The sequence below is a fragment of the Drosophila biarmipes genome, chromosome 3L, assembly GCF_025231255.1.
Source record: "Drosophila biarmipes strain raj3 chromosome 3L, RU_DBia_V1.1, whole genome shotgun sequence".
NCBI classification, from domain to species: Eukaryota; Metazoa; Arthropoda; class Insecta; order Diptera; family Drosophilidae; genus Drosophila; species Drosophila biarmipes.
Window position 1 is genome coordinate 20280067 of NC_066613.1, and position 14873 is coordinate 20294939.

Here is a 14873-nt window from a genome sequence, read left to right on the forward strand (position 1 = left end):
AAAAAGAAAAAAATATACAGATACAGTGGGGCTTCTGAGTTCTTATAACACTTTTAAAACCACACAAGAAAAATACATGATATGTATGCGAATAGAGGAACTTCATTCAGTACTTTTATATTGATTTTTTATGGTTCTTAAATCTCCACTTTAAAATAATATACCTTTCTTTTGTTAAAAACTGTATACTTATTTACTGACATCTTGATTATACAAAAAATTCCAATAAATTTTCAAGACTCTTGCTAGGATTCTCGATAATAATTTTTAAAAACATCTTCAGTATAAGTAAGATTTTATCAATTCCAAAAGTACACAGTTCGATTAGGAACACGACGAATAAGCTTTATGAAATTCTTTTTATTTATATCTAATGTTTACAACATCATCCTTATTTATAAAGATTAAATAGCTTTAGTATTTCGTTATTGTAAACAGAATTTGATCCAGGCCACTGTTTAAACCATATAGAAAAGCGACAATTGCAGGCACACGCAGGACCCTTTGGGTTCACTAACTAGGAGGCGAAAAAAACGAGCTCAAACATTTTCATATAAAGGTTGACAAGTATAAGGGGTCGGGTGGTTTTCGGAAAAGCGGAGAACCACATGATCAGGGGCCGCAGAATTTTCGCTGTTGCCCTGTGCAGTCGAGCACATTTTTCAAGTGCTAAACAAATGTTTTTCTTTTGTTTTTCTTCAGCTGCTGGTTTTACCCTTTTCCCTGTCCCCTGGTTACTTTTCTTTTTTTTTGTTATGGCTACAAGGGATTTGGCTTTTTGTTTATTTGCAACTTGTTTCCATTTTTACGATTCCATTTCGTTTGTTTCGTTCCCAGTGCCTCAGTGCGGCTCACATTTATTGTGGCCCAGGCAAATGCAAAGTTGTACAAGTTTGCAGTGACTGGCACCAAACGCTCGCCGAGCGAAGCCATAATTATTTTTGTTTAACTGGCAATCAGCATCTGGGAATCAAAGTCTGAGACATGACAAATTCATTTGGCTTATCAATCGTGTGTATAAATTATATATTTTACCCCCGGGGACGGGCCATACATCAGGCATAACTACAGCGGCAAACCCAAGCGTCGCATTCAATTACCATCAAAAATGTTCATTAACTCAGGCACACACATCCACAAACCCCATCCTCTGAGCACCATAAATTTCACTCGACTGCAGCCATTAGTCAATAATATCCTTCCTCCATTTTGGATTCGAGACAATGAAGTGGGGAGCACATAAAAAAATTGATTCACTTTTTTGTTGGTTGTGTGTGTGTGTGGAGATAATGGTGGGTGGTTCGGGATAGTGGTCCTGCAGCTGGCGGTAGATTTCCTTAAAATAAACGGAGGCCATTTTTGACCGGGTTTTTTGGCCGCGGGATTTAGCATTTGCTTTGAAGTCCCATAATGAGGTTTCGGGCCGAGCCGGCAGCCAAATCCCTTTTTGAGAATTCCATTTCGGAAATCAACTTATGGCCATAAACAAGTCAAAAAGGCCCACAAAAGCTGCCACACCAAAGGCACTCAGAAAAAAACAAGTAAGGCAGAAATCAATAGATCAATAAATTAATAAGAAAAAGAAATGAAATAATAATATAATAAAAATATGAAACATTAAGTATTTGTGTGGCTTTCTATAGTATCATTTTATAATTTGAAAGCTACAAATTATTATGTCTTATATCTATTATAATTTTCTTTAATAGAAGCTGTAACTATAAAACATTTTTTAAATAAAATTAAAAAAAAATGTATGGATTTAAAAGATTGTATTTTTAAGGGGTAAATTCTCTTTACCCCTCATAAATAATGACAGATAAGAAAGTTATAAAATAATGTGTTTTTAAAGCTCTTTGAATAAGTTAGCACCTGACCAACTATTATCGTTAATGAATTACATACCTTAATAATAAATATTTAAATTGCAATATTTATTTATTTCTTGCAGTGCATTACACTCACAGCGTAAAGAAGTATAGAGCCTTTGAGATGAGGCCGTTGGTTGCAACTCGCGGCCGTTGCGCCTAAGCGCAAGATAAACTTTGCGTCTTGAAGCGAAGCGAAACGAACAGCGGCCACCGCAAAAACTTGAAAATCTTCAACCCGCAACCGCACGGTCCCTTCCCCAAGACCCCCTTTTCGGAGCGCCTCTGTAAGCCCCTTTTTAGGGCCCCCTTTGGGTCCTTTGCTCCCGCCATTTTGCACTTCAACTTGCCGGGGAATTGTTCTCCCTTTTCGGCTCCGTACGTACGGCTGCATGTATGTATATGCATGGATATCTGGATGTAGGTTGGAATATTTTTTTCACTTCTGGGGCATTTTTGCATGTTTGTCTCGCAAATTATGCGCTGCACACAAACAAAAGAGGAAACGGCGTCGCAGGCTCTGCCATCCACGGATACTTTTTTCGCTGCCCCTGATGATGGGCTGAATTTAGCGGCCTGAGCATAAGGACAGTGCAGGCTCGACATAAAGATATATCTAGAGTAGCCATAAACTTTAAAAAATATTTCATGCCTAAATAGGCTTTCACTGTAAGTTACTAATTTATGATTATAAAAATATAGATACAAAATATGAAGGATCAGTAGGAAACCATTATTGAATTTAAATTTAAATTGGATGTCTAAATGAATGAGTATAAATTTATGAGTTTATTCCTTTTTAAAATACGCATAGATCACTAATAAATCAAAAATAATTTTTATATAACTATTATTTACAAAAGCTTAAGCACATTTTAAAAAGGACTGGCCAATATTACTTATACGCAGAGTGGGCTATACCAAAAAGATTGCTACATTATTGTAGAAATTTTCCTTTTTTAAGATATTTCAGTTACAAAAAATCTACAATATATGTTTCCTTTAATGTTTTATGAATGTGCCAAATACTTTTTAGGTGGACTACTACTTTATGGCATAATTTGAGAGATCCTTAAACCACTAATCTTGTAATTTCACGCCACCATCTCGAACAGGATCTGGGGTTGGGCCACACTGCGGCTGAGTGTTATTTCGCAGGAGCGAGGCCGCATTTTTTGCACGCCGCGCCTGTGCTTCTGGCGTGTGCTGCTTCCTGCTCATTGCATATCCAACTTTATTTTTCGCTTCCAGCCGGAAATAATAATTGCAACATGGCGCTGCATCCCCTGTGTGCCTGTTGTTGCCGCTGCCGTTGCCGCTGCCGCCTGCAACAGCGGGCATTAGTGAATTTCTCTACTTGTGGCACTGGCAGCGCCAGAAAATAGTGTCACTTGTGTCACACAAGGCACTCTGCACTCCACACCCCCTGCTGGCGCTGCCTTTGCCATTTCACTGGAATTTTTGCTCATTTCTCCAGCAGCGAACACGGACAAAGCCCTCATCGCACTTTCTCCCCTACCGCCTCTGTTTGAGCTCCTTTTTTGGCGGGCTGCCTTTTTTTAAGTTTTTAATACGTCCATATGGATGAAACTATTAAGGGTTGCACTCAGTTTTTCACGGAGCTTCTTTATTACAAATCCTGTTGACTTATTTGGCAAATTCATACTAAATCATTGGTATTTTGGAAAACCGAATTTTGTCCTAAATAAATTTGTAAAGAAATATGTTATGCCTGATTTTTGGCTAGCTTTCTGGACTTAATTAAAAAAATAAATGGAAACCTAGAGGAAAAGGTATATGGCCTAGCAACGTCATATGTATTTATAAATATTATACCAAAACATACAACTAAAATAAATTATCCAAATTTAAATGTTTTTATCTTGTACCTTTTGACTTTAAAGATATTAAAATATATTTGTAAAAGATAAACTTTTTCCATTTGGGAACAATTCAAATTATTGTTATAAATAAAAGTAAATACATTCAGTAATTCAAGTCTTTCGTTTAGTGACTAAGAAAAATGTATAAATTAAAGAAGATTTTTAAGAATATATATCCTAAATTGTAGCATAGGTAGTAGTCTCTTAAATGGAAGAATTTTCCAGACATAGAATTACTTTTACAAATATTTACCAAAATAACAAGGACAAAGGTGAACTTCCGCCCCCTCAACACAAAAAAAGATCAATGCGTGTTTTCCGATAGGAGCCCAAATCAATGCTTTATGGCCATACCAAGGCCCCAAAACGCCCCACCATATCGAGATGGCCGAAAACACCTCCACATTTTCCCTCTCACTGGCCGGGCGAAAACGTTACAAACGAGCACATGAAAGTAAAGATTGACAGGGTAATACGAGCGAGCTCCGTCGACAGGCAGTCGTCTGGGCACACACAGATACAGATACGGATATATATCCAGGGGTAGCTATATGTCTGGCATATAAACAGTGCTCAGCTGTCAGACAAACAGACGTAACGTGCAAAAAAAAAGAGGAAGGAACAAAATATAGTTGAAAAAACGAAGGGAAAAAAACTGCGCAAACAATAGAAAAATTGCGAATGACGCGACGCGTTCTGAGTTCATAGAATAAACCAGCAACAACGGCATCAGATCTGTCAGTTCTGGCTACATCGCGGCCCCCTGTCACAGCCCATCTTTTAGCCAACCAGCCAGCCATACATCCATCCATTAGTTCTTCCGTTTCGGCCATGTTTTTCATACACTTAAACTATATCCATTTATTTTGATGCGACGGCCCTGCGACTACTTCCATCACAGCCAGAAGACGTCAACGTATTCGTCACTCGCTTTATCTAGCGCTGTCCAACACTTAAAAAAGTTCCTGAAAAAGTATTTAAAAATACTAAACCCTTTCTAAATCATTGTATGAGTTTTATTAGACGTTTTTCAATGGGTGGAATATAAAATGAAAGTCTTTTATTTATGGTAAGAAGTAATATTTCATAAAAAAACCTACTTAAATATTAGAGAAGAAGTATCGAAAAAGGTAAACTAAATGCCAACACCACCTTTTCAACTTGCTTTACTTAATAAATACTAAATATTGTTCCTTAGTTTGTATTTACTTTTCTTTATTCCCACAATAATATTTACAAGTGTAACTATAGAGTACTTTCGCGGAGTAAATTCTGTTATAGTCATAGTCTGGGTCTCAGTTTGGCTCTTTTTGTGTTTATGTCTCTTTGATGTTGTTTATCAACTTGAGCACAGATTTACCAAAGCAAAACTTTTTTAACTGTTCTCGGGGGTAAATTATATGGTAAGGAAGTAGAGCTTGAAATATGTAATGAGAATTGTAATATATTAATACTTTTAAAACAACTATTTTAATGAGCTGGGAAACTATCCGTAAGTATCATAAATATTAATAGTATGAATATAGGAAAATTTCAGTAAAGTATCTATGAAGTTGGTGATCGCTCATAGCCATTAACAACAATTAACGAGCCGCTAGCATTCACCCTTTGTTATTTTGACATGCCCATACTAATCGTGGCCCTTTGCCGATTTAACTTACAGATTAAGTACCATTTCTCACTAGCATTGCATTGTTTTAGGGCTGAGGGTTTTTCCAATGGTTATATTTCAGTTATTCAGCGGCGTAAACGTTAGAAGGCATGCGAACAATCTTCGAACTTCAACTCTAAGCAGGAATTCCGAGCCCAGCGGCACAAAGGAAACCTGCAAACGAGCCCAGGCATTTGAACATTTGACCAGGCCAGCCCCTTGCATGCTCAGAGCTCAAAGGCGGCCAAGTGCCAGTGATTCTGGATCGGGAGTCTGGATTCTGGATTGCAAACGGAAACCCAGAACTCAAAGCTCACTTCCAGGACGAAATCCAATTGACAGACAAACATGCAAGCTGGCCATCGATAAATGGAAACCCACAAAAAACGCTTGGACCTGGCCCAAGATTCTGGCTCTGCTCACTTTTCGATGCAGCACTCGAAAAAAGTGGGTCATATATTGTGAAACGGAAAAATCATTTTTAGCACCGACCAGGATTAAAGTTACAATTATATGAGAGAGATATTTTCATTTACAGAGATACAAATTTCAAAATAAAAAAAAAGTTTGGAAAAGCTTGAATAAATTTAACAAATTACTGACAATACCACTAAATAGTATATATAGCTTTTCAAATGCATGCTAAAAAATAATAAAATAATTTATTTTATAAAAAACCTATACCTATATTACTAGAAAAATAAATGAATGCAATTTGTGCCTTTACTGGGATAGTAAAATGTATTTCTTTTGAGAATTTAAGTTATATTCTCTCAAAGGTTCTAACTTTTTTCTACATTATTAAAGCTTAGATTGCATTTTTCCGCCGAGTGTTAATGCACAAATAGCAATGTGGTCGAGAGGTAATAATGCAACCGGAATATGAAAACTCAAACCTCAAATCAGAGGTAAACTTCTTACTAACCCCCGTTCCTAATTCGTTAAATTTTGTGATGCTGAACAAAAATTTATTGCTTTCCGCAAGGCGATTTGCCGAAATTAGTCAAAGTAACTGAGAGGCAATCAGCAGGGCTCCCAATAGTTTTTCCCCATTTGGCCGGGCAGGGAATTTTCAAATGAAAATCAAGCTCAGCTAGATGGCTTTGACCTAACCTCACATTCAAGTAATTGACATTCTGTTGCGCCATTCGAACCCAGGACCATCAGGATGCCAGATGGCAGTCGGTAGTAGTCGCTGGCTGCAGGCCGAGGGACGCAGGACCAAGGCGGTTCAATTGCAGCTCCTTTTGCTTGTCTTGCCGGGGATTTATTGCAACCTCAGTTGTTTGCCATCTTGGTGCCTGGTGCCCGGTGCCCGGTGCCCCGTGCCCCGGCTCTTTCCCAACTTGCAGGTTCGTTCGTCTATATTCTTTTTATGGGCGTACATCTAAGCCGTCATTTCGGAAAACGACGCCCATCGCAATAGCGCCGAGATTTGATCAGTTGTTTGCTTTCGCTTTATATATCTTTCACTGTTTTAAAATTGCACTCATGTGACTTTGGCTCAGTCACTCGACGCTCGACGCCATGCGCCCAATACAATGGGCCCACAATCAACTGGAAACTGTCAAAACGAAGGTCTTACATGAATTATTTAAAACCTTCTCCAAGGGGCAAAGCCAATTTATTGGACTCATCGAATGGGGTAAGTTGTGGGAATATTTTCTTATTCTACTGTGCCATACTATGAAATAATATAACTATTTAGATAACAACTTGATTATTTTTTAAAATAATATTTAACATATTTATCCTGAAATATACATTTTTTTAATAAATAAAACTTATATTTTTTATTATATATGTTATATATTTTTCACATCTTTAATAATGTACTACAAATATTTTAAATAGGTATTAATCTACCTTTGATACTTAATTTGCTTTTCACATATTTAAAAACAAAACCCTTGCAAAAATGTCAACGAAAATGTATCTTAAAGTTTATATTCCTTAAATATTTAAAATATAACCACTTTAATCCAAAATCCATCTCTTTGCCCACGGTGACTGCAGTTCTTGAGCAAACATTTTTTACTGGCAAATTGTATCTGTACTTTTATGTGTTTTACCCTCAGTTTTTTTAGTTGGTCCTTGGTGGCTGCTCTATTCTAAAGCGACAACAGAATAAATTTTGGTTGGACAATTTCGTTTCATTTTTTGTAGGTCTGGTAAATCCCCAATGCAGGCGACTCAAGCTACCAAAACATACGATGCACATTCATATTCATTCTGGTTCTTAGGGTGGAAACAGATCCTTTGGGAATTAGACGAGAACGAAGTTGACTGGCACACGAAAGTGAGTTTATCCTTTAATTTAAAATTTCACACATTTCTGCAGCTTTTCTTTCGATTTACTCGTTTTATGCTGCCCATTAATTATGGATTTTATTTTTTGAAAACTTTTGAAATGCTTAGGCTTTTATTTGCTCAACTCTTGCTGGACACCGACTAGTTTTTAATTTATTTAAAAGATTTTCATGTACACCCATATGTGTGTGTGTGCTTGTGACTAAATCCTGGCCTGAAAATCCTGCTCTAATTGGCAGACTTCCGGCAGCCTGTCAAACATCCTGGCAGATAAAACCAAAGTCCAACAATAAAAAATGAAATCCAAGAGAGAGAGAGTTGAGTTGCGTTGAGTTTTTCGTTCCAAGCGTTTTTTCCTGCTGCCTTTATGTAAATGATGTTGGATTACGCAAATATTTACATTATTTTCCTCGCCATAGGTTAGTTTCCACAGCGGCCAAATATTTATTTATTCAATGCGATTGTTGCCTTTGCTCGGAATTGAATTGAATGCTTCTCATTTGATTTAAGCATAATTCAATTATTTCCGTTTAATTTTCAACAAATACTTGAACGCATTTCATTTGCATATTTGACTGAGAAAAGTGAGCCGAGGGGGGGCATTAAAAGAAAAGTTGAAAATCAGCCAAATCAAAAAGCCAGAAAGTTCCTTGGCATTTGTTTTAATCTTTTCGAGTCCGTGAACTTTCGGAAGAAATTGTCTTTGGAGTGGGGTTTTCTGTTGCTCTTAAAAGGAATATATGATTCGCACAGAAGTATCCGCCTTGAATATCCTTACTATCGATCAAATCCATGTGTGTTATAAGCTCTTAAAAGAATTTCCCTATCCCAGATGATGCTTAGAAATTCCATTAAGTCCGAATTCACAAAATCCACAAAACACTATACCAAACACTCGACTATATCCAAATTTGCAATTTAGGTCTTCAACAAAAGCAAACTATATTTGGTTTTCGTTTTTTTACTTTTCCATTTAAATTATCGCAGAAATGTGGGCAGGCCGGAGAGAGTTAATGGGGAAAATAGGGGAATCCCAGTTTGACGCAGAAAAAATTCCTTTGACTTGTTACATTTTTCAACAATTCGCCTCGTCCTTTCCCGTGCGCTTTTATTGCTCTCGGCTTGTTTTGGTCTATTTTCAAATCTGTTTGCCAAAGCGAATTTTTTGTTTGCACATTTCCAAATTTGCTTTTATGCTCTTGTACTTTTTCTGATAGAATAAGGGTCCTTATATATATTTTTAAATGGGGTTCATGGACTCTCGGCTTCATTATACATTTTTATCCCGATTTTATTTATTTTTGATGAAAGACTAGCGTCAATATATGAACTGGGCAAACATATTTTTGTATATGTTTCGGCAAATACCAGTCTTGTTTTGCTTTTTAAAAACAGAATGCTGTCCTTATAAATATTTTAGGAGGATTCTGAGCCTTTTGAGAGGCTGAATATATTTAATTTGTGATGTGGTGTTTGCCAAAAACAAAAGGAATATATGCATTTGTTTTTTATTATATCCTTTATTTATCTTCTTTATTATTTTGCTTGAATATCTTTAATGCTAGAGTGTTTATTTTTTTTAACTTTTTTTTGTATTTTTTTGGTGATACTTTTTCCTGCACACTGTGTATTTTATTCTTTTCAAATCATCGTGTTTTTTCAGGAACAACACATGATACGTTGAACATTTTCCCGTTTGAATTTATTTTTTGAGCGCCACCTCTAGCCCCCATATATTATATGGACTTTTAAATATTTCATTTCATTTTGGGTTTTCTGTCACTATTTATTTTTTAAATGTTTATTGAGCCACTTGTTCTAGGTGGCAGCTGTACCCTTGTTATCCATTGTGTATCGTTTGAGCGGCAAAAGAGCAACAACAATCCACTTTTCTGCGCTGCCTATGATTGTTTGGCTTTCTTTTTGTTGTTCAATTAAATATATTCCAGTGCATCCCCCACACCCTCCGCCTCACTGCCTCCGTTTGTTGTTATTAAAAAAGTTTTTTGAGTTTTTATTTGAACTTCCATGGAGAGAGCAACGGGTAAAAGTGAAAAATAAAATCAAACACTGTAAAAATGTATTCATACCCCTGGCGAAATCTAGACCAGCAGAAAAAAAAACGGCGAGCTCAACTCGACAAAGCGATAATAACTGACCGATTGGGTAAATTTTGTAATTATTGCCAATACCCAGAAAAGGAGAGGAAAAAAACAAATTAATAACGAAACTTTTGCAATCACCTAGGGAGGTCTTATGTGAGGTAATCCAATCGCCGAGACAGAACAGCAAAAAAATCTAAAGAATTGAGCTTGGCAAATACAATTTTTGTGTGTTTCGTTTAATTGCTTAATTTAATTTGCATGAAATCCACAGCAAGGCAAACAAAGGCAAAGCTCTAGTGGAAAACCGAAAAACCTACCAAAGTTCTTTTGTTGAGGCGGCTTCGTCGTCGTCGGCGGCAAACAAACAGAAAAACACTCGAAAAAATACGTTTCGCAAGTTGTCGTTTTAGTTGTTGTAGTGATTTTTTTTCTCCTTTTCTACTTAACACTCCACTGGCTACTTTTGCATGTCTCAAGAACACTGCCCAAGTGCTATGGTATAGGGGGTATATATATTTATAACGATCGCCCCAAGTGATTTGGCTATATTTTATGCACTTACACTCGCACTCGCTCACGATTTTCGCTCAATTCGAACGCACTTGTTTATGACTTGGGTTTATATTTTTCCTAATTTTTACGACAGACTCTTCGATGGATTTTCCACGATGGCCTTAGCACCAGAACTTTTCCAGCTCAGCTTGGTACGAACTCCGTTAGACGACTGAATCGCTTTGTGGCGAGGCATCGCAATTTTATACGTCTGTTCTCGAGTCGTAAAAAGCTCGGCTTTCCGCTTCGGGTTTTGGGTTTTCAGAAATCGTCGACCAGGGGGGCCAGGTGGCCTCTGCGCAGGCGCTACCTGGCTGGAGGAAAAAAATATAAACACAAAGCAGCTGGTCTGAGCTCAGCTGTTTTTTGGCCAAAAGCCGGCAACAACAAGCCCCACATGTGGCCAAGACGGGGGTGTTTTCTGGGGAGAAAGAGCAGGCCAAAGCTTCGGCTTTGCCGACTGCGCAAAGACAACAATTCCATGTTGTTCTTGCCCACGAAAAACCAAATAAAGCAAGGTAAGCGCCTGAAACCCAAACAGCAGCAACATCAACAACATCCATGGGCTTTAACAGGTGGCAATGTCATGATTTCGCGGCACAGAAAACAATTATTAATTTCTCCATATCTCAGAAAATACCTGTTATTTAAATGTTCCATCAGATCCCATAAACTTTTGACATATTGTCTTGTTTGAGATTAAGTTTATGGCTCATCGAAAACACTTTGTATTTATTCCGAAAGTATACAAGATTATTTTGAATTTAAAACACAATGTGATTCATCTGAAAATGTTAAAAAGAATTCTAATTTACGATTTAGCTAAATATTTTTCCCATGAGTTTTCACTTAAAAAACTTGTTGGTAAAGTTTAACAGTTTTACAAAGTTCAATAATTTTATTTTTAATTTTCCTTTTTTGTATATCAAAACTGGTATCAAAAATTCCTTATCAAGTTAACCATAATTTTCTCCTTGTGTTCGCTAAGCCTTATGAATATTAACCATTAATGCACACGAAAATTGCGATTTTTCTGCCGTCATTAAATTAATTTAATTGATTATTTGTGTTCTCTTTATTTGCACGCTGTGTGTCGTTTTGTGCAACAATTGTTTACCTTTTATCGGTTCATCTGTTGATTGCTAATTCTCGAAACAAAATTCGTCGCAGAAACTTCGTCGCAAAAATCGAATCGCATCGCAAAAGTAACGACAACCAAAACAGGCCAAACTCGCTTTAATTAGAAGCTAAATAATATTATGTAGACGGTATAAAGACGAAATTTGGTACTTAGACATGTCAAATGGAAAATATAAATGCGTAGCGAGTTCCTTGAACTTTTGTTCTAATTTATTTATTTCAACCAAATCACGTGGATAACATCAGCTACTGACCATAGATTAGGTCTGGCTTATGAATATTTCATTCGACTTATATTAATTACTAATACATCTATTTTACATTTGCATTTTATTTTACATTTAACTTTAAGACTGCTGTTTTATGTCTTAATGTGTATTTTTGGTTTTAATACTATAAAACGTCTATATATGTTGTGATGTTTTAGTGAATTTTTATAGAACTATTAATCTAGAACTATTTTTATCAATAAGATATTTACTAAAAACATTTCTATGATAAGTTTTACCGATAAAATGTTTACTAAAATTAATTTTTTTTTTTTAATTTAAAATATATTTAATTTACTTTTTAAGGATACATATTTCTAAAAAAAAAACGTTTTCCAGCACTGATCACGGTATATTAACTAGCTATTAATTAACAAATTGAGTTACCTGATCGCCGTGATTTTGGTAATTTTTGGCGCTCTTCAAGCGGTCGCATTATCAAAGCTGTAACTTACAGTTACTTGTTTTTTTGCAATAATTTTTGCACGTTTTTTTCGTCTTTGTGCCAGTTAAAAATTGTTTTTAAAACTAACATAATGGAACGCTACAATCGCGTCTATAGAGGTAATATACCAAATTAGGTAAAAAAAAATTTATCGAAATATAAATTTTTTGTATAATTTTTATAGACCCCGCCTCCCCACTGGCACCCCTAACTCCGCGCACCACCGAAGCCTTTACCTTTGACGATGTCACGCCCACTGTCGCCGCCCCCGGTAGGAAGGGTTCCACAAAATATGGACTTTTTGGGATCCCGAAGGCCAATAATCTCACGGTTCCCTCATCTCGGCCAGCCCCAGCTTCGAAACAGTTACCAAATGCTAGTTTACAGCCCCGGCGTTTTTCACAGAAATTCATGCGCACACGATCCGTATTTTCGCCAACGAGTCAAAGTACCCTTCTAAATGGAGGATCAAGCACTCTGTCCGGCGAATCCTGCATTCCCGTGGATGCCAAATTGCGGACAAAGAGCGGGAGCAGGCCCAAACCGGATATCCGGCTGCTGCAGGAAACGCGGCTGAAGCAGGAGGCATCGAGGTTGAAAGCGGAGAGGTCTAAGATCAAGGTGGAGAACCCCAAGAGTCCCGTGCCACGCATTGTCCATCCACGCTACAAGCCCAGCTCCCCGGTGGAGCACCCCTCGTTGAGTCCGCGTGTAAAGTCCCTGCTCGATCGCACTGGGAACGAGCAACTCACGGAGCTGTTCACCCGCCAGGAGATCGACCTCGAGGTGCTCATCCAAATGACCCTGGAGGACTTGGCGGCGCTGGGCGTCCGCGGCGCTCGGGAGGTCAGACTGGCCCTGAACATCATCCAACTGGCCAAGCAGTTCTTTTAATTTTATTGTCACCCATAGAGTTAGGCGAATTTTTAATGTTTTACTATATGTCATGTGGAATTTTCATTTGTATGTGAGATTTTAATAAATGTTTATTGTGGTCTTAGGTTTATGACTTTTATTCGTGGGACATCTACTAATTTTTAAAAATATATTTAATATAGAAAATGATATGTACATATAAATATTTTAGACAATGTCTTTTAGTTAATAGAGCACCAGCATAGAACTTAAAAAATATAATTTCTTTCAGTGTAAGAAACCACCTACATCGAAGCCACCAACCATTGTTGATGTCTTTACTAAGCGGTCCCTCGCAATCCATGTACGGTATTTATTTAGTATATTTCGGTGAGCCATCTGGTATATTTCAAAACTCGAGTCACACTCACACTGAACACGTGTTTCAAACAGCAGAACCGCAGTTTGTGACGAAAATATCCACGTTTTTAACAGAAAAACAATGGTTAAAGTGAAAACAGAGCGCTCCGAGGATGCCGACGCCTCCGTGGTGGCCAGCGGCGATGTTACCATCAAGGAGGAGGAGTCCTACGACGACAAGATGCTCTTCGTGAACGCCATTGCCAAGCCGATGGCAGGAAAGAAGCTGGCCAAGAAGTGCTACAAGCTGGTGAAGAAGGCCATGAAGCACAAGACTTATCTGCGGAACGGACTGAAGGATGTGCAGACTCGCCTGCGCAAGGGCGAAACTGGGTGAGTAGTGGCTAATCCCCGCTGGAAATCCATAAGCTGACTCTGTGTGCTCCTTAGAATTTGCATCTTTGCTGGCGATGTGACACCTGTGGACATCATGTGCCACCTGCCCGCCGTTTGCGAGGAGAAGGGCATCCCGTACACCTACACCCCCAGTCGGGCGGATCTGGGAGCTGCCATGGGCGTGAAGCGCGGCACAGTCGCCCTCTTGGTGCGCCAGAACGACGACTACAAGGATCTGTACGACGAGGTCAAGGAGGAGCTCTCCGCGCTGAACATACCCGTCTAGATCCGTAGGATTAGTTTCGCCTGCTAATTAAGTACCTAGTTAAGTAAAAAAAATCCTAATAAACTACAGCAAATGCCGTTTTTTTGGCACCAACTTAGCATTCTTTATACCATGCTTCAGAGGGTATTATAAAATAGGTCATAATAGATTATATCTTTAGTTTAAAAGGTCCAAGATGACCTAATTTGAAAACCAAAACATTTTAGCAGATAGCCTAATTTTATGAAAATGCATGATGCTTTTTTATAGATCCTTAATATTTGTAAAGAAAATTAAAAAGTTGAGCACAGAAGGTTCCTTTCAAAATGTATCTTAAACTGATAATGCTTGACTTGAAATATTTAAATGAAAAAGATTATTAAACTTATAAAGAAATCGAATATGCATGGCAATACATTTATAAAATGTAGATTTTTACTTAAAGACCTATCCTCAGTTTTAAGAACATAATTTTAGTATGCTTCTCCAACCATCTTGTATTAAAAATAATATCCCCTAGAGGTTAGTTGGGTGAATAGAGCTAGCTTTCAGTAATTTCGAATCCAGAAACTCTTATCGCTGCCTGCAAAGGAAACCAAAATTGCAATAGTTTTTTTTTTTGCTGTCCCTTGGGGATCTTTTTTGTTTTCTCTTTTTTTTGTGGTTTTTTATAAGTATTTTCAGCATAGCTGGTTTCATATAAATTGTTTTACATATACAATACAGTTGAAATGGAGGAATTTCGTTAGGCTTCTGGTTTCTGTGTTCTGTTCT

General features: G+C 37.5%; 3 protein-coding genes across 4 annotated transcripts in view; 2 read left to right on the forward strand and 1 right to left on the reverse strand.

Annotated features, from left to right (window-relative positions):
- The window catches only part of LOC108034951 (Ig-like and fibronectin type-III domain-containing protein 2), a 75136-nt gene extending 64570 nt beyond the window's left edge, over positions 1–10566 (reverse strand). The window contains exons 1-2 of one of the 2 annotated variants that reach the window (XM_017110236.3): positions 10380–10566; positions 10135–10309 (exon numbers count right to left, since the gene is read on the reverse strand). The gene's annotated coding sequence lies outside the window, so the exon portion shown is untranslated. The remainder of the gene's footprint in view (positions 1–10134; positions 10310–10379) is intronic. The other variant, XM_017110237.3, reaches the window with a different exon arrangement.
- Positions 10567–12179: 1613 nt separating this feature from the next.
- On the forward strand, positions 12180–13223 carry LOC108034443 (uncharacterized). Its single transcript, XM_017109328.3, has 2 exons — positions 12180–12342; positions 12408–13223. Exons 1-2 carry the CDS (start codon positions 12315–12317, stop codon positions 13115–13117), a joined length of 738 nt encoding a protein of 245 aa, XP_016964817.1. The 5' UTR covers positions 12180–12314; the 3' UTR covers positions 13118–13223.
- A 268-nt stretch (positions 13224–13491) lies between these two features.
- Positions 13492–14213, forward strand: LOC108034598 (H/ACA ribonucleoprotein complex subunit 2-like protein). The gene is made up of 2 exons (XM_017109531.3): positions 13492–13831; positions 13889–14213. Exons 1-2 carry the CDS (start codon positions 13581–13583, stop codon positions 14118–14120), a joined length of 483 nt encoding a protein of 160 aa, XP_016965020.1. The 5' UTR covers positions 13492–13580; the 3' UTR covers positions 14121–14213.
- Positions 14214–14873: the final 660 nt, after the last annotated feature.

Bases quoted from the DNA above. Each gene is read 5' to 3' on its own strand.
- LOC108034443 (XM_017109328.3), top strand. From the start codon at position 12,315: ATGGAACGCTACAATCGCGTCTATAGAG. The intron at 12,343-12,407 runs GTAATATACCAA...TAATTTTTATAG, and splicing joins CTACAATCGCGTCTATAGAG to ACCCCGCCTCCCCACTGGCA.
- LOC108034598 (XM_017109531.3), top strand. From the start codon at position 13,581: ATGGTTAAAGTGAAAACAGAGCGCTCCGAGGATGCCGACGCCTCCGTG. The intron at 13,832-13,888 runs GTGAGTAGTGGC...TGTGCTCCTTAG, and splicing joins CTGCGCAAGGGCGAAACTGG to AATTTGCATCTTTGCTGGCG.